The following is a 25420-nucleotide window of genomic DNA, read 5'->3' as shown; positions in this document are numbered from 1 at the left end:
CAGAATCAGCCTTCCAGAAGTTGTCCACAGAACTGGTTGAAATAAGCATTCCTCCACTTAAGAAGGAATCCCTGAGATTTAAGAATTCTGATGGCACTTTTAAATAAAAATTGCCGGACCACCAGAACATAAAACTTGATCATCAAGTTTGGCCTGCTGCTGTTGCAAATAAATCTGCAGAACAATTCAATCCTGCCCACCTCAAGACGCTGCAGGCCAAAAAATACTCGCCAGCATTCTAGAAAAATTAAGGCTTATTGTAAAATATTATCTATCTTTCAAATGTGTAATGATGGTGTTTTTTTCTGAAAGGAAAGGTACTCTTGACAGAAGGAGGGAAAAAAGAACTAAAACCCACAAACTTGTCAGGTGTCTCAGTTTCTTCCCACAGCAGAATGGGAGAATGGATAATGTCACTGTTTTCTTTGATATGAGACTGGAGAGAGGAGATAAGAAAGGGGTTTGATAGAAAATAAGAAAAAAAAAAAGATAAATTTAACTGCATTGAGCATCGAAATGACAGACTCAAACAGTTCTAAAGAGTTTATGGAAGAAAGCATTTTCAGATTAGACCCTAGAATCTACAAAGGCTCTTTTAAAAGTTAATTTTTATTTTCCTACCCAGGGGTTTCTATAATTAGCTAGCTACAATAAGGACTATTACATTGCTTAATGCCAGCTTTAAGTGAACAAATGTTACCCAAATATGCTCATTAATTACCTCCCAAAACAGCCAATATTTGCAATATTTTTAAAGTAGAGTTTGAAAAAGCCAGGCATACGCAAAAATAATTATAACTCACACATTGGTTTTATTACTTAAGAAATGGAAAATATTTGCAGATATAACAGTTTTATTTCTAACTGCATTTATTGCAGAAATTAAAAATAGGAATTTAATACTCTAGCCTTGGATAGACTTCTCGCTTGCTGGCATACAAAAACTTAATTTACACTTCCCTGTGCCAGTATGAAAGGAACAATATGATCTATTCATGCAGTCTAATGGGTTATAAATTAGTATAACCATTCAGGGAAAGAACCAGCTGTGTGTCTAACTGTAGACAGCACAAAGAAACAGGAGTGGACAACACAAGGTGTAAGTCTAAATTATGAGATAGAAACTAATAATTAAAATATTTCATTATATTATAGAGAAAAGTAACGATTTCTCATCAAATACTTGTTTTGGTCTCATTCACCTTTTCTCAGAAATAATGCAACGACAGAGTTGAATTTAGAGAATAATTAAAAAATTATGTATTTGAAATACCATATGGGAAAGACAAAGAATATCAAGCACTTCCGTTTACACGTTTGCACAATCTATAAGTAAGAGGAAATGCTTTTGTCATTCAACACATAATAAAGGTGTGAAAATCAATGACCCACAACTTTGTTAAGCTTACAAGGGATCGGGACACAAACAGGTATTTACATAAAAAGGGAAATATTTAATGCCTTTACACTGGTTATTTATCAAAATCTGAAATGTCTTTGTCTTAAGACAATGTCTATTTATATGAATTTAGGAGGCAACATCTAGTATATGCAGCCTATCACAAAACATTCTGTTACTGTAGCTTTACTCTTTTCGCTGTGGCATCCTGTACAGGATCCTGGCTAGGGTTGGCAACCACTGTAAATTGGTCTGTCATATGCATTTGGCTGCATGGAACTAAAGAAGTTTTTATTGACACAAATTAAGACAATCTTATTCTGACAGAAATACAGTACTGCTTTAGACTCTCCGTTTAGAGCTAGAAAATAAAAAACAACATCTGAGTACTAGCAAGAAAACTAAAGAATAGGAACACTTATGCATCCATTGGCCATACAATAATTTCATTTTTAAAGTCAGAAATAAGAGATATTTTCAGTTTATTTACCATATTACCTTATAAGTTGTTTTTCCTATTATTGTGGTACTACCTACAGTCAGCTAAATTGGGATTCTGCTGAACACAAACACAAAGAAAATTATACCCTTTCCTCAAACTACTTCCAGTTCGAAGGCAAGATACAACAAATAAGTGAGACAAGCTTTCAGGTTTTGAGGAAATCTGTAACAAGAAGAGGCAGTAGCATGCATATTAGAGGCACATCTTTCAGCTCACTCTTTTCCCAACCTCAGCCAGCTTTCTGCTTCTCTGAGTAAAGCAGACCAAACACGATTTTCAATGAGCACGTCCACCCAGTTAGGGTATACCTGGGAGGATAAGAGGATGCCTGGGATGCATAAGAAGAGAGAATTCAGAAACAACAGACATTTGTGATTTTAGAAAAAAAGAAGTTAAACAGAGGTGTGTTGTGATTTTTTACCTCCTTCCTTAAGAGACAAGACAATTAAGAACACCAAAAAAAGACCAAAGCTAGAAAAAAAAGTTGAAGATTGTGCCACCTGAACTCCATATAGATGCTGAGGGGAGAGCAGAAACACTGAAGGCTAGAAGAAAGAGAGTAACAGAAATAATTCACTTTTATTCTTCAAAGATTAAGCCAGGAAAGGAAACGAAAAGAGAATTTTTAAACGGATACCATGCTGAAAGATACACCTAAAACTCCACTGGCATGGCTGACACACCTCATTTCATGTATGTATTGATGGAAAAAAATACTATAAATACTAAAAAAACCAAACCAAACCAAAGAAAAAAAACCAACCTGAAACCAATATATCTGTCTTGAGAAATGTCATAGGAATTCTGAATACTGAACACATGAACAGTAGGCTTTCCTAAGGCATGATAGTTTTTTACCATTCAAGCACTTTCTTGTCTAACTACAAATGTCTGTATTCTACTACAAATGCTTGGGGGACAACTTACTCTCAAAACAGAGGCTAGAACATCAAGTGCCTACACCCAGTATAACACGTTCTCTATATCCAATGAACTTGAGTTGGTAGCTTGTCATAAACACTCTGCTTCATCAGACAGGAACAGCAAACAGATTCCACTGCAAAAAGAAGGCAGCCTTTTAAAAGCAAACATGGAAAGTATAACTTACCACTATTCAGACATAGCTGACGCTCAGCAACAACCCTGTTAACACCAGAACAAAACGTTGATCTAAAAAAACAGTGAAGATGGAATATCCTTCATATAACAGAACTCATGAGAAGGGAATGTTGACATTTTCTCTGTAGCTATATCAGTTGTACATGCATAGAGACCAATCAATTCCGCTTGTGGGATTCCCAGGAATACACCCACAAGAAATTAAATTCAAACAGGTGTGGATCAGTGCTGCTCCAACAGGAGACCAACTACTGAGTGAGATTTCCCTGTCTGATCCATGACTTTCAGGTACTGAGTTTCTATTAAAAAATATGCTTTGTGTTCTTCTAGGAGGTTGACATTTTTTCTGAATCATTCACCCTAACTGGAGCCAGGATCCACACCCATCAGAGGCTTGCAAAACCCAGAAGGCTTCAGATATCATTTATCTAAAAAGGGCCCTTAGATCCTACTTCCTGCAATTTTATATTTTTTTTTTAGTACTGAAAGAATGAAGGCAGAGAAAGGTAAACAATAGTATATGTAAGAAACAATCCGATTTAGTTTGCTTAAGTTTTCACTGCATCTCAGTAAGACAAAGTACATGATGCAAAACCCAGCCTAATCAACAGAAAATCTGTTTTTTGCCTTTTAATCATGGATCAATTAGATCTATTACTCCCACATACAATGCCTTTGATTAAATTTATTTTCAAACAGCAGTTTCAACACTGTTAACTGAACACTACATTACTAAATGGAAAACACTGCCTTTCTTTATACTTAATCCACAGCTCTCATTATACTTTTGCCATTGCTGTTTTGATCCTTAACTGTATCACTAGAAGTGGCTTAATAATTACTCATTGCTTCTAGAAGCATAGTATAAAGTTCTTCCTTATTCCTCAGGTTTTCTGGAAAAAAATATCAATCTTTTTAATACCATCACCTGTTGAAAACTTTTAATACAATTTCAAGAGATAGTTGCAGTTTTTAATAGAGTCTCCCAAAAGTACTGCAACAAGTACAGCGGTGACTTTAACAATTCAGCAGAGCAATCAGATGTTTAGGTTGCTTGAGCCTAACATGAAAACCCATCTGTAATGAAAAGCAGCCTCTTCCCAATAGCAGTCCTCTCCAATAGCAGTGTAACAAGACATACACTACTGTTTTGCAGAAAAACTCCCCAAACCAAGATCTATATTAATCCTTGTGTGCTCAAAATTAACAGTTTCTCACTGGATCTGCTAGTAATTTATTAGATATTAAATACTTTAGGTGATTAACATTATGCACTCATGTCTGAAAATACTCATTCCATCCCTTTGTAAAAGGTTTAAAAATGTCAAACAGACCTTTCTAAGCTTTTTATATTTATAGGAAATCAGGCATTTCAAAGCCTATTTTTGTGTTGTAGTCAAAATGGTTTTTTTGCACTTTTATAGTTATATCTTTGTAAAATTCATGCAGGAAATTGCACCTTTTATTAAGGAACAAATTAAGGCATAACTTTTTGGTGGTGTTGAGCTACATGCTTCCTCCACAGTTACAAAAAAATCACGGCTGCAAGCAAACCTTGAATGTCTAACAATTACATCCCCAAAACGTTAAACGGAATACATTACATTTGAACTGACATCACTGGTTGCCATTGAAATCATTAGAGACACAGATCCAAATTTACAAGGTCATGCATACCTATTTTTTCCCTTTCTTTTCAGATAAGATGTTTTTGTGATTAGATAGTAAAATACATATTAAAAAAATCAGGTATAAGAAAGGAAACAGACAACAAAGGTGCAAAAAGGAGCATCTGCTTCTTTGCTCACTGCTACAAACAGTAACAGTGTTTTACAGGATGATAAACTTCAGTGTCACGTCCAGTGTTTCAGAACCAATAAATCTGCAATGCAAGCAAAAGGATCTTGATAAGGAGGAGAAAGTGTGTGAAATTATACATAACAAATACACAAGACAAAAGGCATCATGTAAGTGATGTGAAATAATACAACATAAAATAAAAGAAGACTGAAACACTAAGTATGAAGAAAAAAAAATAAATAATCAAAGGCAAACACTAAGTAGGAAGAAAAAAAATAAATAATCAAAGGCACAAATAGGAAGCATGAATACCCTACTAGTTCTGTGGAAAATACCCCAGGAATTCAGATTCAATAATTCAACAAAGTAAGTGGGGATAAAAATGCAAATAGAGTTGTGAAATATATTAACAGAAGTGGGGTATATAGGCCATGCAAGGTAGTTATGCTGCTACTTTTGGCACTGGGGTTATAGCTCGGCTGGATCACTGAATCAGTTTATTGGATATTACAGTGTAAGAAAAACACTGCAGCCTGGGAGAAGACCTGAAGAGGGATGGGCTTCATTTTCTAACCTGTAAGACCTAAATCTTCAAATACATGTAAAAATTACAGTCGATCCTCCTGTCTACCAGAACAAGAGCGGCTGGAAAGCTGCCCAGCAGAAAAGGACCTGGGGGTGCTGGTGGACAGCCAGCTTAACATGAGCCAGCAGTGTGCCCAGGTGGCCAAGAAGGCCAACAGCATTCTGGCTTGTATCAGGAATAGCGTGGCCAGCTATTCCCCCCAGTAGGGAAGTGATTCCCCCCCAGTAGGGAAGTGATTGTGCCTCTGTACTCGGCACTGGTGAGGCCTCACCTCGAGTACTGTGTTCAGTTCTGGGCCCCGCTGTACAAGAGGGATATAGAAGTGCTGGGGCGTGCCCAGAGGAGAGCTACCAGGCTGGTGAGGGGTCTGGAGACGAGGTCATATGAGGAGAGGCTGAGGGAGCTGGGCATGTTTAGCTTGGAGAAGAGGAGGCTGAGGGGAGACCTCATTGCCCTCTACAACTACCTGAAAGGAGGTTGTAGAGAGGTGGGTGTTGGCCTCTTCTCCCGAGTGAATAATGACAGGACCAGAGGAAATGGTCTGAAGCTGCAGCAGGGAAGGTTTAGATTAGATATTAGGAAGAATTACTTTACTGAAAGAGTGTTCAGGCACTGGAACAGCCTGCCCAGGGAGGTGGTTGAGTCACCATCCCTCGAGGTATTTAAGAAATGTCTAGATTTGTCACTTCAGGGCATGCTCTAGTGACAGAGACTGTAGGGGTTTTTTTTGTGTGTGTATGGTTGGACTCGATGATCTCAAAGGTCCTTTCGAACCATGAAGACTCTATGATTCTAAGAACTACAATAACTTGCAATAAAGAGGACCAGAAAAGTCTTCCCCTTCTAAGGGAGGGGAAGTAGGGAGTAGACTGCAGGTCTCCTTCTCAAGACAAGTAACACAAAATATCTGTGAAGAAAGTTATAGGTATACTGCATTTTGTTTCAGTGCAAGGGTTGGGTTAGATGACTTCTTGACGTCTGTTATGACAAGTTAACACCAGATTTTGAGAATTTTTCCCCCGAGTCAGTTACAGCATTGTGTCAAGTGTATGAATCCTTCCCCATCCTCAGATATAGTCTTGTTTCAAGCTTTAAGAAATGTAGACAAAAAGATGTGATCCCATTCTTACCCCGACACAAATCCAAAAATTGCAAGTATGCACCCATCAGAGCACAAACAGATTTAGCCCACCACATCCCAATTTACTGCCTTCACATATCCCATTAAGCAAATTAATGACATAAAAGCAGGGCTTTTCTCAAAAATGTCGGAATATGATTCTAAATGGAAATGGGATTTTCAGGCACCTATCCCTTGAGCAGTCTCTATATTGTGTATATATGCTGCATGGACCTACAGGCATGATGTGGACATGGTGATAGCGCAAGAAGTGTTTGTTCACTTCCTGGAGTAACTGCAGAAGGTAAAAGAAAATCAGTAGATGGGTAACTACTCCTCTTCTCTTCAGAAATTCTTTAGCTTCTCTCTAACTTCCCAGGTTGTGAACTTTTTCCTCAATAGCTCTAAGTTTCAGAGACACCGAGACAAAAACAATTTGAATAGGAATTTAAGTTAGGTGCCTCTGCATAAAAAAGACCACTCACACTTGAGCAAAACAAGGCAGAAGACTCATTAGACTTTCTGTTGGCAGCATTTAAATAAACTAAATTATGTCCACAAAAATGACAAACAAGAAAAATTTCCTTGATCGAACAGGATTGCTAATTGCTTTTTCTCAAATAAAAATGAAGAGTCTAAAATTAGACAGTATGTATAATAGAAGCAAGCACTCCCACTAGAAACCATCTAGGAACTATAATTTCACAGGGATCCTGCCCTTCGAGCACACCATACACTCTCAACGGGAAATTCTTTGTTCTTACCCTGACACTGTATCGTCTATGCCACCTTTTGTCTCACAAATCTGGAGAACGGTTGGAAGCAAAATAACTTGGTTCCAATCCAGGAAAGATGAAAGTGTCTGACAGGTCTAAACAAGCATGCAAAAGGCGGAGTTGTAATAGCATATTCTGTGAATATATATGTACTCAATACCTACTCTTACGCATTCTGGTCCCCGTGTTATTTGGGGCTCTGCCACTCTAAAATTGTCAGTTAATAGCCACACCATGACATGGCATGCCTCTTTGCTGTTGACTGTGATACGGTCTTTTCCACACAGTGACTTGCAGCTTTGTAACCTCAAAGCTATAACATTAGAATGTGTTACAAAATGATCAGTGGATGTCAAGGGGCAAGTAAAACAAAGGACTACTTTGTTAATGCATACAAATAAAAAGGCCCAAATAACAAGTAGATGTCAAACAGAAATCATATTTACATACCAGAATTAGAAACAATGCAAGCAGAAAAAAATTATAGATTAATTCTAAATTATTCGAAAGCATAAATATCCTTAACACTCTGCTTCCAGATGTAACAGAGAAATCTAATTCCATTTTTCTAGGCTAAGTCTCTTCAAGCCTAAATTATGCTTAAAAGGTTCCATTGATCCTTTACAAAATTAGTTTTCTTTCAGATAACACAGCTGTCTGCTCATTTATTTGTAAATAATCATGCTATGCTGTTTAGGTAATGTAGATGAGGCTTAGATGGGGTTTGAATGTCATATTTAACACTTTTTTGAAAATGTGTTTTTCCAGTGTGTATTCTTGGTATAGGTCACCAAACAAACATACAGAAAATTACTAACTTAAGCTAATTAGGATCAAAAAGAGTCTACAAGTATATTTAATAGTCTTGAATGGAGTCAAGGCTTATAGAAGAATACAAATTTCCTGTACTTGCCACCTAAACCTATAAATGGTGTGTAATCTCAAGAGTTAATTTTAGCACTAGCCAATTTTTGCTACTAGAGAAGTGACTAGCCCAAGAACATATGAAGACCAATGACATATTTTCTTTCATGCTATGTTTTCCCCTATCTCTGAACAGGTACAGTGATGGGTTTAGATCACTGTACAGAAGAACACACATTTAGAAGCATGTAACGGACTATCATCCTCCATTGTTTTTTTAAATAAACATCTGACAGGATGAAAAAAGAAGCAGAAATCTCATGAGCTGCTCTAGACAAATTAGTGTAATATACTGTAATACTATGCTATGGCTAAAGATGAAAAAATGGCACAATTGTATCACAAATAAGGAAACTAAATTTTGTTATCTCTTGGAATTAGAGTTCTCTGTACAACTGTGCCAACTACTCCCATCTCCATGGCTGACAACCAAATTTCCACTGACTTCAGATAGTGCCATTTTTTGTATTAGAGGCTAAAGAAATAGTGTATTTCTTTCGACTGCTGTAATACAACACAAAACTACATCACACAACCTATATGCCTATACACTAAAATTAACAGTAATCATGATTTTCCTGCAAGCAGGCCTACGATCAAATTATCTTATTAAGAAGCAAACAACAAAAGTTCAAATTAGATCACCTTTATTGACGCCAATTTGTAAAGCAGTACGGGTGAGTTTTGTCATAACACTGTAACAGGAATGGGTCCAATATGAACAAGACCCGTTAAATTAAACATCACGGTATTGGTAAACGTTGTAGAAAATAACAAAATGAGCAAAACATTAGAAAAAATGTTACCAGAAGTGACTGTGCTGACATTTATTAGCCTGGTATGATACACTGCAGGAGAAATCCACATGACTTACTAACAGATTCTTATCTACTAGTAGTTATGAAACATAGTGCATTTAATTTACTATCTCAGAATTATATAATGGCTTTAATTTGACAATCTCAAGGTGCTTTGCAAAAGTTAATAGATAAGGTAAAGTATGCACAAGCAGCATGCTGAACGCCAACGAAAAAATGTCATCTCTTGAATATATAGTATTAAATACTTTTTCTGATGTGTAAGAATACACAGCTCTTATGGAAATCAACAGAAACCTAAACATCTTCATACATCAAACTCAAGACTCCAAATATTATTTCTAGGTAGGTATAGACATCCTAATGTAAAAGATCAGTAGCCAGTCATCAGTGTTTACATACAGCACAGTAACGACCTTACACAGCAATAACTGGTACTCAATGTTTTTGAGTCATCCCAGACTAGAACGCAGATGTTTCTGGCATTCAGTACCAACTGGGCAGCTTGCAAGTGCTATCTTGGAGGTATAGGCTAGGCCCAAGTTTGGCGATGCCTTTAATGAAGCAGGTTTAAGCTGCGCTGTTCAGCAAATAATAACTTTAGCAAATAGCTGAAAGCATTTCCTCTTCCTATATCTCGTTTCACTTGTGTCCTTTGACTGCAGCAGAACTAAGCATATAACTCTACAACTTCAGTATGAATTATACATATTTTCTAGAAAAAGCTATTGAGGAATGATGGAAACATCATTTAAAACACCATTTTTCATTACACTTAACCACCATGTAAATGGCTGTCCGTAAATATTTACAGCACTACAAGTATTTGAAATAGAAAATAATTGTCTACTGTGGCAGTCTCTGTTCCTGTTTTCTTCTACTCCAGATTGCAATACTATTCCTATCATCACAATCTAGTGAACATTTTTTAAAATTTGTTTTGAATATTCTACTTTTTTAAGTCCTAGTTCTTTTTAAAGATTTAATGTGTAAAGGCCTTCTCAGTTCAGTATAAACACAGCTTAGTAAAACCTTAAAATTTCATTCTTCATGTACTGCACTGACCTTATTTTAGCCTAAGCAATGCCTAAAGATGCATTTTTTGTTTTTAATGTTATCTTGTAGGGAAAAAAGTCTACAAACATGACTCCTCGTTTGTTTCCAAAAGCCCTATCAGAACTGTTTTGCAGCAGTTTCATCACAAGAAATGAAGAGATTGAAAAAAAAAGGAGTAAAAATAAACAAGGAAAAGAAACATATTAGAAGTTGTTTACCTGTATTTGTCTTTCTTCAAATTTAGTTACTGATGTAAGAGAGGGCTCAAGGAAAAAGAGATGACTTGTTACAAAATGGAGAAAATCTCAAAAGCTCTTCTGAACAGCCAGTACTACCAAGCTGCACAGGAGTTTGCCTTGCCCTCCTCTTCTCCTGCTGACACAGGGAACCTCCTTTGCTCTCTGCTTGGTAGAGACCAAATGTTACCTCTACTCTCAATACAAAGACCAACTTCTTTTCTTTCCCTACCTTGTCTTCTTCCTCCTTTGTGTAAGTCTACCTGAAAACTTAATGGGTACTGTATAGTAACACACCTTCCTTTCTTGCTGTGGTGCTTTTAGCTCCTGGTAAAATTAAGCAAGATCAACTGCAGAGGCAACTGACTCTCTCACACAAAGGAGAGAATGAAATAGCATGTCTTGTTCTTCAAAATTGGGAGGGAAAGGATAGTTAAAAGTAGGAATAAACAGGGAAGAAGAATAGGTAAAAACAAGGTGAAAGAGCAGGGTATTTGTATCTCTGCCAAAGTCTTTAGACTTCATTTTACTATTTGGATCTACAGTGTTTAATTTTGAAAAATTCCAAACTTAGTAAGAACTAGAATATAAACACTTCTAAAACCTATTATGTGAACACTGCAAAGTCAAAAGTAAAAAAACCGAATCACACTGAAGTCCTTTATTTTGTATTTTTTCCCTACAGCATTATGATAGAGCCCTTAATTATATTGTCACCATATCTAAACCTGCCCATCCCACTTCAGATAACAAAAAACAGATACATAGGGAGAAAGTCAAACAAACAAAAAACCAAGCCAAACAAAGAAAAAAAGAGCCTTGCTAGGACCATTCATTCCTTACGGACTTTCCTGAACGCAGAATCACAAATTTGATAACCTAACACACAAATGAAATTTCATCTTCCCAGGAAAATAAGATTTAAAGGACACTGTCTTGTGTCTGTACTTCTAGATGATAACAATAGTAAGAATCCCATAAGTGTCACTGCTGCAAGTTAATTCTATTAAGCCAAGAGCTGGGTAAACTACAACAAACTGCCTAAGCTTTGCTACTGCTGGACTGGCATTCCACCAGCTTGCCAGTATTCTTTAATACTGTTGCATCCAAAGATTTTGAAAAAGGTCAGAATATTGACCTTTAGCATCAAACATACACCTCGCTTGTTTGATAGAAGGTTTGCATTTACACAGGCTCATCAACTAAAATTTCTGATGACAAAACTCCAGATGTAAAGAAACAACTGCCATAAGCTGCATAAATACAAATGGCTAGGAACTGCCAACCCATGGGAAAAAGGAAGGATTTTAATGTTGTGATATTAATGGCATTCAGTAAGTAGCTCTAACTGGGAAGAGAGGAAGGGGATTTTTGTTCTCCCCTACAAAATCAAATTCATTGAGTTATGTGAAAAAATATAAGACTTTTCTGAAGGAACGAGTAATTGATTAAAAAATATTAAAGCACCTACAAGTTGGTTTGGTTTTTTTTTCATTCTACGGGAGAGGATAATAAAGTATTTAGCCTGGGAATACAATTCACAAATTTTAGGACAATAGTTTAGGACAAGGGTGGAAAAAGACTACTACAGAGTACTATCCTAATTGAGCAATGGATTGGTTTTCTGTTAAAAACAATGACTGTGAAGTTATCACAGAGGAACATCCCATTGACAGGACCAACTGGTACAGCAACAACATCACAGAAATCAGTCCCCACCACAGAAAATTACCATTCCCCTCTTTTCTCCAACTTATGACACATCACTTGTCCACCTGTGACAGACACATCCATATTGTAGTCCCACAATCTTCACGCTATTCCCATGACGTTAATCAATACATCTCAATGTCTCTTTTGACATAATGCCATGGTATGCAAAATAAGGCTACTTAATATACGTTTTTAAGTAGAGATACTAACAAATAAGGAAACTGCTTAGTGGGGAGACAACGCTCTTGACTAGTAGGCTCTCTACCTGAAAATGGCTCAACTCACAGAGGGACATATGCCTACTACAAAAACCCGTCTACTTGAAATCACCAGTCTGAGCTCTCTGCCAAAGGGAACTGTGGAGATTTTGCAGAAAGTTAGACAAGGGGTTAATCAGAGGTTGGTTACAATTGGCTGATGTGGCCCAGGAAATCTATGATCATTGATCATTAGTGCAAGCGATACGGCCCCATTTTCCCCCATATACACCTGGATTTGAGCTATATTCCATGATAGTTTGGATGATCTGGTTAAAGGAATGGGTATTTCAAGGAGGAACGTAAGAAACAACTATATGGGATATAAGCATGTATGTTCATTGCAGAGCCTTGGGGCAATTGGAATTCCACAAGTTTAGTGCAAGGTAAGTTTTGTAGGAAAGTGTTATGATAAAGAAATCTAAAGCAAATAGCTGGTTTGTGCATTAACAGAAAAGAAACCATATCTTCAATAACCTGAATAGTTCCGGTATACAGGATAATTAAGACTCCGGGCATTTTTACAATACTAAAGTTGATAGGAACTGCTGAGGATTTTACTGCACAAAGTAGACAGAAGGTATGGTTTTTAATATAGTAGTGCCTGTTGATAATTCTGAGATTTCACACGCTGAAACTAATGGGACTAATAAAAGGTTTTTGTAACAAGAGAACTGTTATAACTATGGCAACAGCAACTTGAATGAAGGAGTTTATCAGCATTTAGAGACTTAGGGAAAAAAGATACAGATATGGGTACAGGATCTTATGTAACAACATGGTTCAATACGGGTACACAGGAGGCTGGACTCAGGCTATTTAAGTATTAGGGATTTACTAGAGGGAAGAAACCTTCCTCTGCAATCTCAGTAGTCGATGCTTCAGACAGCCAAACAGTGAGGGCATCCCCAGTGCATAACTGCTTGCACCTGGCCAATAAGGAAGTCTTATGGCTTCCTGTTATTCGGCTAGCTGTGACAGAGTACCCAGAAACGATCATAAAAGTCTATTCCACAGTTAGACATTTCTGGACAAAAGTCTGAAGAGTAGTGTAAGAACGCAGGTATAAGACACTGGGAAAACAGTGCAACACCTTTGGATGGTTTTCCCACAGAACATATTCCAAATGTTGGTGTTTATACCAATTTTAGTTCATACCACTAGGGATGTGGACAGTATCCCAATTACATGCAAACAGAAGAGCTTAAAGCAAATGTAAAGGAGATGCTGACTTTGCTGGAAGAGATGAATGAGATAAAAGGAACGGGTAGCAATGTTCAGTTAGCACTTTCTAGGAATTCAGGGAGAGAATTCTCAGGAGAGAAGCTGTGAAGCTTTAGGAGCTCTGAATTACTGATATCACTTTGGAGAGCCAGCATCACAGACTATAATGTAAAACATCATCCTAACTTTAAATAAACTCAAGCAAAACAAGTCCAAGAAGACGGTATATGTGTGGAAGTTGTCACAATGCCCAGTGACTTGTGATGAGCAGCCCCAGCAGCCTCAGAAATAAGAGATAAACAGAGACTTAATATCTTGTGGTAAAACTATGAAAGCAAGGAGGTTCAGTATGCAAAAATGACAATTAGATTGATTGCTTTGCTATGAAAAGAAGAAAAAAATCCACCAAACACAATAAAGCTAAAAGAGCTTTTGGTTCAGTCCCTTTCCATAAGGCATATTCCTTCTAAATTGGTCAGAGCAAAATAAGAATGTGGCGACCAACAAAAATATTATATATGTGAATACACTTAAATATCTGGATAGCCTTCAATCTTGGTAAAAGTGGTAAGATAAAGTGATATATCTGAATAAAAGGTAAATGGGGCAGAAAGTTCAAAGCACCACTTGATCATATAAAAGCCATTAGTATATTCAAACATCTGAGTTCCTAAGAGACAGGCATTACTCTTAGAAGTGGCCGCCTGAGGATCAGCAGAGAGTGAACAGGCTGAAACAAGAAGGTACTCACCATTCAGCAACATGATAACGAAGTAGGAGTACTGCCAGTCAAGATTAAGGTGAAGAAATAGTGTAGAAGGGAGGAGAGATAGTGGAGGAATGAGGAATTTTTAAAGAGAGGATGCATCTAGTAATAGCAGGAATCATTCTGACATGTACTTGCTATGCAGACAAAAGCTTCTAGGTTATATGGAAAGATGCTAAAAATGTGCCTGCCTGACACTAAGAAATAAATTACCTTCAACATCCTGATTCCCGTTCTAGGTTTTTTATACACTACTATGATAATAAGGTATTTTCATGACACTGGCACCTAGGAGGTCATGAAAAGGATTCAGGTTTACACCATACCCATGAATTTCCCACTAATTACTTTATGTGGTCTCATTTTGACACCGATTTAAGGCTTCTACCAGAAAACAAGCAAATTTTATGAACAGGAAAATAGCTGGTATGCAATTTATACTCAAGCTTTTGGCAGCAGATTGGAAGTTTTACATCATGTACTATCCAGAGAGATTTGGCAAAGTGAACAGGATGAATACAGCTGTAAAAAATGAATTATCAGAAGCAAAACAGCTGAAATTAAATGCTTACCATCTATCGTAAGTCCATTAGAACAATGACTGAAATAACTACGAATAACTCAATTCGCTGTGGTGCAGCAGCTCGTAACAAAATTTCAGGATGGCAAAACTAAAACTGATTTAACACAAAGGGTGATTTCACAGATCACAGAAAGGATGCAGATCCCTTCAGTGCTTTTTACAGAATAAATGCTGTACAGTCTGGAGTCAAAGTTTGTAATATTAGCCCTTCTTTGTACTTGAAATACCTTAAAAATAAGAGATGCCACAGGTATATACAAGTCAGCTTAAAATTCACCCAGGACAATCTAAACTGCTGTGAAGTACTTTTTTTTCCCATTTGTTTCATGAGTGTGACCCGTGAAATTGTAATCACCTGTACTACTTTATGGGACTTTTTGCAAATTATGTAAATTCCTGTAGGATGTCCTGCCCTTAACCATGGAACTGGTACAGCTGCTACTTTACCATCCCCCAGCTAAAAATTTACTGGTGGTTTGTAAATTCAGTAGACCCACAGCTACTACTCCTCTCTGGGAATGAGACTCTCTTACAATTGCGATGTCCCTTCTCTCTGGAGTGCCCGTTGCTTGCGCAAGGACTTCTTTCCTCCTCTGCACAAATGAATTAGGAGACCACGAAAGGAATGGGTTCAAGACCTCTTACCAGTTGTCCCACAGTCCAATTAAGTTTTGTCAAAGTAGTAACTAGCTAACATTAAGATAAAGAATCACGGAGTTTTTTCTCTAAGTAACGTTACCACAGGTGAAAATTACATAAGAATAGTACTGAAAGGGCGTACTCAAATGAGTAGCTATGATAGCAAATACTATGTAGAATTCCACTAAAATGCTGTTAAACCTCTAAAGTATTAGCTGCTGTTATAGCAGTAGTTAAGGTTTACAGAGTCATTCTCTTAAAAAATTTACCAGTTCTGTTTCTCCTCCCAAGAACATTACTTTCACAACGTCAAAGCCCTTAAATATTTGCTGATTCAACCTTTTGGTCTGAAACAGAGGAAACCGAATCAGTTACAATATTCTGGAATATTGTGGCAACCATGTTTGAATACAAATTTTTAGCTATACATGCGTCAGTCCTATGTGAGACAAAACATGAGCTATAGATAAAAACACAGAAGAAATTCAGACAACTAATACCAGAAGTCATGAATAAAGATTAAAAGTCAGCTGATTAATAAAAACAAGCTGAAGTCTGAATGCAAGTATGGCTGGCAAGGAGAGTGGCTGAAGACAGATGGAAAGTGTATTATGGAAGTTCTATTATTCAGAGCAAAAATGGGTTCTTATAAGAATACAGTTATTTACTGCATCCCGTGATTGCTATCCTTACTATTCACTGTATTTTTAACAGATACATTTAGCACAGGCTGACACGCAAGTACATGGAGCTAGGCTACACGCAGATTAGGTATTTATTTTAGAGTTGGCTTTTAGTGCTTATTCTGATGCCCCTTGTGATACAGGAAATTATTCTAAGATGTTTTCCCAGCTTGAGCCATTCTATAATTGCCTTCTGCATGTAAAATGAGTACTGCATAGCAATGAGGAAAAGATGTTGGAAACTGCTCCTACCAGAGTAAGTAAAAATATACTGATATTTGGCAAACATCGATGACAACCAGAACTTACCATACTGTCAACCAAAAGGAAGAGTCTGCTTAGCTGAAAAATGAAGACAGACTTCAAGGTCACAAATGAACTGGAGCAAAAAGAATCTGAAAAAGAAGAGGGAGAGTCCACATCAACAATAATGTCAGATTTACAGTTCCAAGCAAACACACACGGAGAGATCACTTGCTATCAACTTCTGCATGATCAGCATGTTCACATTTGAAACAGCTATCAGGTACACTGGCTGCAAAGCTCTTCTGTGCTGTATTTTTGAGAGGGGGTTTGTTTTGTAGTACTAGGGACTAGCAGGCCTATAACTGAAGGTGACCTTTTTAAAGAGAGGTGGCCTTTAAACAAAGCAGCAGCATGCAGGTTGCACATGAAGTGTCTGCTGTGACATTTTAAATTGTGCATGAGATGGTGCACAGAGGAAAGGGAAGAAAGAAAAAAACAACCAACCAATCTCAAACTTTGAAACCTGAACCAGGACAAAGAAATTACAATTGTCAAATAGTAAATAATCTGTAGTGTATTAAAAGTAAGGAATCTATAGATAGTAGCATCGCCAGTTAGAAACAACTCTCTTGCACTCCATCAGGTCAGTTGTAAAAAGTCTTTAGAGTTCAGCAGCTAGGGATTCTAGTTCTAGATTCTAATTCTACTAGCGAGCCCATGTTCTGTAACATGGCTAAGCCAAACAAAGAATATTATGGAAGCTTGATCCTGGATATGGAGACTAGAATGTTGAGGACTGGTAGGCTCGTATAGATACAAAGAAGCTAGATGACAATGCCATAAATTCTACTTTTCCTCTGAGGGCAGAAAGTGACAAGAAATCTTCAGGCCAGTGATCAGAAAACTGAAAACTCTGAGAATAAAAGTTACAATTTTATAAGAACTGACATGGCTACAATTTTTTTTAATTATTACATCCAGTAAACGTTATATCTTCATTACTAAACTAATTTAAACAGACTTTTAGTATATGCAGGTAAAGCCAAAATAAGCACATAAAGCTAAGCATTTATATAAAGGTATGTATTACAGTCGACTCAATTTTAGCATCTTTTGTTCTAGGGAGGCTGTGTGAAAGGAAAGGTTTTTGCATTTCTATCAAGTTTCCAGAACTGGAAGTTTCTTTCATGGGAGTTCACTTAAATTGTTCAGCTAGCTCTATACCAGAGTTCCTCATTGTTAATAACCTGAGTTTCACAATACTTCTATGCAAACAGGTTGTCATAATTTACAGACAAGCAACTAAAATCCAGAAAAAAACTGCTGTTAAAAACATCAGGGGTGCACAACTGAAATATGCAGACCACATGGTTTTTTTAATAAGTACCATTTTTATAGCACTTAGTATGTTCTAAGCACAGCTCTTCCCAAACAATTTCCCAAAAATTACTTTTACGCCATCATGGGCTCAAGGACGACACTCACCATTTCATACTAACACCTGCCTCTTCTCCAAGACCAGACTTTTTCCCTGCTGTTCCCTTTCATTCAGTGGAAGGCCAAATTCATTTCAGAGTGGGGCATGGTCTGCACTGCGCTCAAAGACCAGTTTTGCCTGTGGATGAAATGTAGAATGTTGTACCCCATCTGTTCTTCAGAGAGTTGCATGTGAACCTTGCAATGGATGATTATCCACATGGACATTATCCATGAAATCCAACCACAATTCTGAAAGTAATCCCAGGTGGGAGGGAGCAGGGTGAAAGTTTGGCTTATGCACGGCTGCTGTTCAACCTTCCCCACACAAGTGCCACCACCATGGGCTTTTGTAACAGTGGTTACTTTGGTAACAGTGCACGTACACACACATAAGTAGTGTAACTGACTGCTATTGGGTTAGGTGTATTAATGATGACAGAAATTTGAGAGAAAACCTTATTTTTTACCATAAACAAATTTACCAGTCATGGATTCAGAGAGAGACAACTTCATACAAAGCCCTGCTACGTTACCTCACCCCCCACAAAACCGCTGAGCCACCAGTAAGCTATGTCAGCTTCCTGTAGACTCAAAACCCTTCACCTCCTTCTTTTACCTGACGCTGTAGCGTCACCACCAGCATGGGCCAGGCGACCCTCTTCCTCTCACAGAATCACAGAATGCTAGGGGCTGGAAGGGACCTCTGGACATCATCTAGTCCAACCCCCCTGCCAGAGCAGGGTCACCTAGAGCAGGTTGCACAGGAACGCATCCAGGTCGGTTTTGAATGTCTCCAGAGACGGAGACTCCACCACCTCTCTGGGCAGCCTGTTCCAGTGCTCTGCCAGCCTCAAAGGAAAGAAGTTCCTCCTCATGTTTAACTGGAACTTCCTATGTTCAAGTTTGTGCCCATTACCTCTTGTCCTGTCACTGGGCACCACTGAAAAGTGCCTGGCCCCATTCTCCCGACACCCACCCTTTAAATACTTATAAGCGTTGATAAGATCCCCCCTCAGTCGCCTTTTTTCCTGACTAAAAAAGACCCAAATCCCTCAGCCTTTCTTCATAAGAGAGGTATTCCAGCCCCCTAATCGTCTCACAACCCACCGCCGTCCAGCCCTGAAATCGGTGCCCACGAAACGTCTACCCGTCCTGCCCCGCCGCTCCCCTGCTCTGAGGGGCGCCGCCGGCCGCGCGCCACGCCCCCAGCACGCGGCGGGTCGTTACGGCCCCTCGCGCCGGCCGCGCCGCACTGCGCGCGCGGGAGAGGCACGTGAGCTGCCAGCGCCATGGCCGCCGCGCCGTGGGCGTTCCGCGCCGTGGCGGGGGGAGATGAGGAAGGCGACAGCGAGGAGGACCGGTGGGATGTCGGCGTCGTGCGGCGGGAGCCGCAGGTGGGGCTGAGCCTCCCGGCGCCACCGAGCCCGGGGGAGCGTGAGGGAGGTGGCCTCGGCCTGAAGTCGCGGTGAGGGAAGCAGGGCTCGGCCGGCCCCGCTGAGGAGAGCGGCCTCCGAAGGGGCTGTGGCGACTGGCCCCTTCTTTGTGGTTATTTCCTGGCGGGTAGTACCTTCAATCCAGCAGTAAATAAAACATAAATTTTGGGGGGTTGTCTTCTCACATAAAACCTCAATGTTTATTTAAAACATTTTTCTCCCCCTCAATAACGGACCCCAGTCCCTACCTCAACATGAGAACAAATTTGAAAGTGGCTGGAGGGCTGTAAAGCTGATTTATATCTTAAATCTCTGAGACTGTTTCTTGCTCCCATGAAGATTCCAGTGGTTTTATTGCATCTAATAGGTGTGAGGCGTCTGATAGTGTGAGGCAGAGGGAGATTCTGAACGGCTTTGTTGCCGTTAGTTTGTCTCATGGCTGGAATTGGAAAATGGAAGTAACTGAATACTTGCAGTAGAGAATCATAGGTAGAGGTGGCAAACGTTTGAAATGCTGCATCCTGTTCCTTTTAATAAGACTTTCTATATCATTTTTGGTTGTGTCCATGCTATAAAGAGGCTTTTCTTCTAATGGGAGACAGTAGTCTTGCTAAAGGTTATAGGCAGTTTTTCAGGGGCCTTGATTGTTAAATTGAGGTTCCATTCCAAGGATATGCATTATTTGGAAATTGTTGGCTAAGTAGAACAAAAATAGGGCTAAATTGTTATATTGACTGTTGCTTACCTTTGGTTCACTAGACAATAACTATTAAAATCTATACAAAAGTTATTGGAAAGATGGACTACAGTGTGCTGGGGAAAAATGTATAATTCTGAGTTCTTATTTTATGACTTCGAAACTTACGAAATTGCTTCTCTTTACATACCCACTTCTGTCTTCAAAGAAACTGGGGAATAGTATTCCACTTATTGGTGTGTGTAAGTGGTTTGTGTAATCTAGATAATGCCAGCAGCAATCTTCAGCTGCATTTGATGAAAAAGAATCTTAACTGAAATCAGCTACCATTAAGAAAAACTGAGAGCAGTGTAGGAGGATAGCAGGTCTGTTGAGAAAGAACATACTTATATTTTCAGAGAATGGAACCTTTCTGAAAAGTTAATTTTAAAACTTAGGTATTACAGTAGACCCTAAGCGGATCTCCTAAGATGGAAGAAGGAAAGTTTTACTATGCTCCTCCTGCCCTCCTCCTCCTCTGCTTTGTCCTTACAGAGATCATTAATGCTTTTATACTGAAATCAAGCTGTAGTTTTTACCTTGGAACAGTTACCAGGTTTTGACTTAACTTTTCTTTGCTTGTCTAGCAGTTGGATCAAATGTTGCAGGCGGACAAGAATGAAGCATTAAAGAAGGCTCTGTTTCGTGGTGATGTGTCATTAATTGAAGAACTCTTAAATTCTGGTGAGGAAAAGTCAGTTATGAAGATTAATATTTGTAATTGAACTTGGCAAGAATTCTAAAGCTTTGAAGTTTCTTGTTTCAAAATAATGTGTCAATTGCATGTAGGAATATGTGAGTGTTTCCAATACAGGATATAAACTCTTATAAAATAAGATGAAATTACTTTTTCAATGACTCAGCATTTGGTATTCCAGCAAATTCCTTATAATTTATATTTCTTTCATCAATCAGGAGCCCTGAAAATTGAGAAAACTATAATGTGTGAACTATGAAATAAGGTGTTTCTTTGTTGTCAGATGCATTTTTAACCTGAAAGTATAAATTACAAACACAGAATTCGAGGTGGTTTAAATTGAGAGTGTGAATTCAGTGGGTGGTCTTACTTTGGTGCTGAAGGTTGCTGGGGTGGGGGCACGAAGGGGAGGCTGGATTTTTTTATTTTAGTTCTCCCCCCCCCCTTTTTTTTTTTGGCCTTTTCTCACAGCACTGTTAAGTTTCTGGTATGTGCCCTGTGTAATACTGCTGTCCTGGCAACATCAGCTGGACAAAGATTTTGTGATTCTTAAAGGTCTAATAGGGTTTATGTGGCATTTTTCACTAAAAAGTAGTTTGTCTTAACACTAAAAGCCTTTCTCCCTGTTCTGTTACTCAGTATTTGTCTGTAATGTGTTTCTGTTATTCAACATTAGGAGAATTGGATCACTTACTGAAGCATCCAAGGCAATCAAAAGCTGCATAACTGAGTTAACCTGCCTAGTGATAATTGTCAGGGAGTTCTGCTTCAGCAAGCAAGCAGAATATAGTAGCCAAGAGCATGTTCTCTGAAGAAAATCTGTCTTATGGCTGGAAGAAAGTCGTTTCCTAGTTAGCAATAGATTTTTCTGAGTTTTAAAACAATGTCATTACTTGCCCTTCTAGAGGAAGAAGACTGTTTCTCACCACAGTGGGGAGTGGTTTTCTTTTTAAATTAAGTAAAAAGTATTGCACAGGCTAAAACACAGAGGTATAATACTGAGCAAAATACATCTTCTGTCTTGCTTTCAGAAAATATGTTCTTATTTATAGGTAGAGTTTTTAGTGATGTCTTAGTGATTGCTTGATTGTTTTGTTACAGCCATCCATTTTTAATTGCTTGTATTTCAGTCAAACAGCAGTAGTTCACTTTCTGCATTGATGGCTGCTACATAATGAGCAGTTCTGCTGTTGGAAGATGACAGGTATCTGTAAAAGTGTAAAGTCAGAGCGGAGATTCCTGTAGTCTAGTGTCCTGTCTCCTGAAATGCACAAGGCAGTATAACAAGAGAATCTATTGTTTCCTGAAAATAAGATTAACTGTAAATTTTGACCCATCCAGTACTGTCCTGCAGAGCAGTAGAACACAATGCTTCTCTAATAGGGAGGTGTTTGTAAAGAAATGTAACATTGTCTTTCAGAGGATTGGTGCTCACTCAGATTAAATCTTTGCCTCCAAAGTTGCCTTTAGTGTATGTTCAGTAGAGCTTGTAGGAGGCTCGCTACCAGCACTCAACCAAACTCAGGATTTGTGTTGGGAGTGGATTTCCTAGCAACAGTTGGGGCGATTCTTTCAGGGAGAGCAAGAACATGTTGTCTTCTGACTTGCTTAGCCATTGCTTTAGAAATCTTTGGCGCCGAGGCAGTTTTACAGAACTCCTTTAGGAGACGGACAAGCAAAATGTCTTCTCTTACCCCTCCTATAAAATGGCAACATACTAAGAACTAAGTTTCTGAAGTACCTGTCACAAAAGGTAATGCAAGTAAGTAGCAGGTTCAAAGATGACTTGGGCATTTTGGTCTGGTTTTGTGAGTAAAATACTTAACACCATATAATTTATATGTTAGTTTTCCTCAAATGGAATTAAAAGTTATGACCTCATGACAGTTTAGGCTGATCAAAGCTATGGCTACAGTCAAATCCTCATTCCTGTTTTCATTCAGCAGTCTGTTCCACTCCTATATTTGCACAAGTGCTGGAGCCCATCTTATTTTTTGTGAGCCAGTTCAGGGAATTAAAGCAGTAGTAAACTATGGGAGTGGAGTGTGTGTGAATAATTTTTCAGCCAGTTTAGGACTCTGGACCCTGAGTCAGATGAGAACCATGGCTGGCCCAGCAGTGGGAGACATCAGCAGCTCTGACGTAACTCAGCTTTGGAGTGGAACCATAGCACATAGCACTGACAGACTTAAAAGAAATCAATACTTTTATTGGAGAAAATTCTTCTAGAATCAAGCCTTTTAGAACTGTCCCTTCAGATAAATTGTGTCTGAATGTGAATGAATTCTAATACTAAGAGCTAACTAAATGAAAATCTTTCAAGATCTCAGTTTTTTTTGGTGTCAAATGTGGAATTATTTAGTATAAAAAGCTCTCTGTAGAGGTTGGTCATAGCTCTTCAGGCATTGTCTTGTTAATCTTTTTGAATTTTTATGTATAAAACCAGCCTTTTTACCATAGCTATTATTAGCCACAGTCAACAAAATATCTGGCAGACCAGAGAAACTGTAGTAATCACAGAAAGAACATAGTTCTTCGTTTGCCATTCTTTGTCTTCACATGGTTCTTACAGTTTCTGCTGTAGAGCTCGACTGGGGCCAGAATGTATTTCTCCCCATTCCTGGTTAGAGAGGAGGGTATTTATCTGTTACTTGGGTTGTAAGAAAGAGTGTTGTAACTGCTTTACCTCCTAGACATAATTTGTGAGGTTATGTGACTGAAAAGCTCCTCTGCTCATGCCTAGAAAGGAACACAGAGAGGTAATGGCAGGTGGGGGAGCCCAAGTGATACCCTGGCCCAGCTGCTCCCAGGCCTGTCATGGAAGCCATCAGCCCATCACAGGCCCAACTCTACAAGCCCAGAGGATCAGAGAGGCCCAAGGGCAGGCAGGAACCCAAATTACGGACTCAGAGGAAGGGACGCCCGGGGCTGTCATAGGGCCCTTGTGCCTGGGTGCCAGCGACTATAGAGACTGGAGTGAGTGAAAGGATGTGCCGGGCACAGGAGTGGGACCAGGGGTCAGAGGCCCATGTGTCTGTGATGACAGCAGCTGAAGGAGATACATCTTTCCCAAAGGGGAGCAAGACTAGGCCATTGGTGCTGTCTGTGTTGATTGGCGTGGCTGGTGGCGTATGTGCGTGCCTGCTGGGAGTAAACAGCATCAATACTGGTTGGACTTGGGGAAATGGAGCTGCAGCAGCCTCTGGCTGTTGGATCTAGCCTGACTTCTCACTAAAAAAAATCTTTCTGTGTTTCACTGTTGCCTTGCAGAACTTCTTGAGGGTGATTTTAAATGCTAAACTAACGTTGCTTAGTTCAAGAACAGCTCATGAGAGAGTCTGAGTAGTAACCAATGGGTGGCATTTCTGGTTCGGTCAGCAGCTCCTATAACTAGCCATGCAGCCAAGAAGCAACATGACTGTTGCTGTTTCAGTCCTTTCTTTGTCTTCCTCTGAGATTCTAGCTGGTTTGCATTGTGACTTTCACACTGTGTGGTACTTCAAGGCAGTTACTACAAAGATGGAGGAGACCGTGCAGGACGAACAAGCTCTAACACAGCTTTGACATTTCATTGCCAAAAAGACCTTTTAAAACTTAGAAAAATCACTGGCATCGTGGCAGATACTGTCTGCTATGCATGTAAAGAAAACGGTGAGGAACCTGCCTTCTCAAGAGTTTTAATAAGTTTCTGTATGCCTGCCAAGCAGATCTTTTATCACTATTGTTCAGATATGTATTAAAATAAAAAGCTGTAGATGGGAGCTCTAGTTACATGGACTGCTTTTCTTAAGAGGAAAAGGGACTTCTTAAGGCTGACAGAGTGCCAGCTTTCTGGTGTTCCTTTCCTACTAGTGTTACTTCAGTGGGCTGTTGGATATCAGGCTTTCTGAATTCTTGAAGTGACTCATCTACAAGAAAGTTCAGGTGTGACTGCTAAGGGACGCTTGCTGGCTCCCGTTGTAGAACTTGGCAGTGGGCTTTAATGAAATGTTTTTTATGTTGTAGACAGACTGGTGTGCTGTGACATTAAGGATGAAGCTAGTATGTATGAATTACTAAGGAGATTTGATCATAAATTTAGTAGCTTGCAGGTGTTAGAGTGCTTCAACACCTGGCTTTCATTGAATGTTGCCACTTTACTGCTCACTTCAACTCCAGAGATGTTAAACAGTTGAAGAATCAATCCCAGAGCAGTGACCTGTTACTCTCAGCTTTAACGGCTTTATGCTGCTACACAGAGCACATCTTTGACAAACTACCAAGGCAGGGAAAGTAAATACACATTTTGCATGAAAAGGTACGCATGTAGCTCGAGTGTCACAAATTTCTTAGGACAGTCTTGGGTTTTTTTTCAGAGCTGTCTCTTTTAGAGGAGTATTTTTGATTATCTGTAATCACTGTTGGACTAGTATGGAACCAAATGATGGAAACTGTTATACAGGAGGTAATATTTGAGGAAGGATTGAAGGAAAGATGATTCCCCTTACTGCAAAAATATTTAGAGGTTTTTATTTGAAAGTTGTCAGATGAGTATCTCAGTCTGATACTTGGCTTTTGGTGAACTTGGGAGGACTGTCTGTCAATCTTACTTCTAGCCACAAAGGAAGATAAGGCTATTATAAAGATCA

At 38.9% G+C, this 25420-nt stretch overlaps 1 protein-coding gene across 1 annotated transcript in view; it reads left to right on the top strand.

Annotated features, from left to right (window-relative positions):
• The first annotated feature begins 19188 nt into the window (after positions 1-19188).
• Positions 19189-25420, top strand: part of ASZ1 (ankyrin repeat, SAM and basic leucine zipper domain containing 1) — a 41995-nt gene continuing 35763 nt past the window's right edge. Inside the window, exons 1-2 of the mRNA XM_063324210.1 lie at positions 19189-19320; positions 20683-20779. Of these exons, the coding sequence (XP_063180280.1) occupies positions 19216-19320; positions 20683-20779 (202 nt within the window). The 5' untranslated portion in view covers positions 19189-19215. The remainder of the gene's footprint in view (positions 19321-20682; positions 20780-25420) is intronic.

This window comes from Chroicocephalus ridibundus, chromosome 1 (genome assembly GCF_963924245.1).
Source record: "Chroicocephalus ridibundus chromosome 1, bChrRid1.1, whole genome shotgun sequence".
Classification (NCBI taxonomy): Eukaryota; Metazoa; Chordata; class Aves; order Charadriiformes; family Laridae; genus Chroicocephalus; species Chroicocephalus ridibundus.
This window is presented reverse-complemented; position numbering and strand designations above follow the sequence as displayed.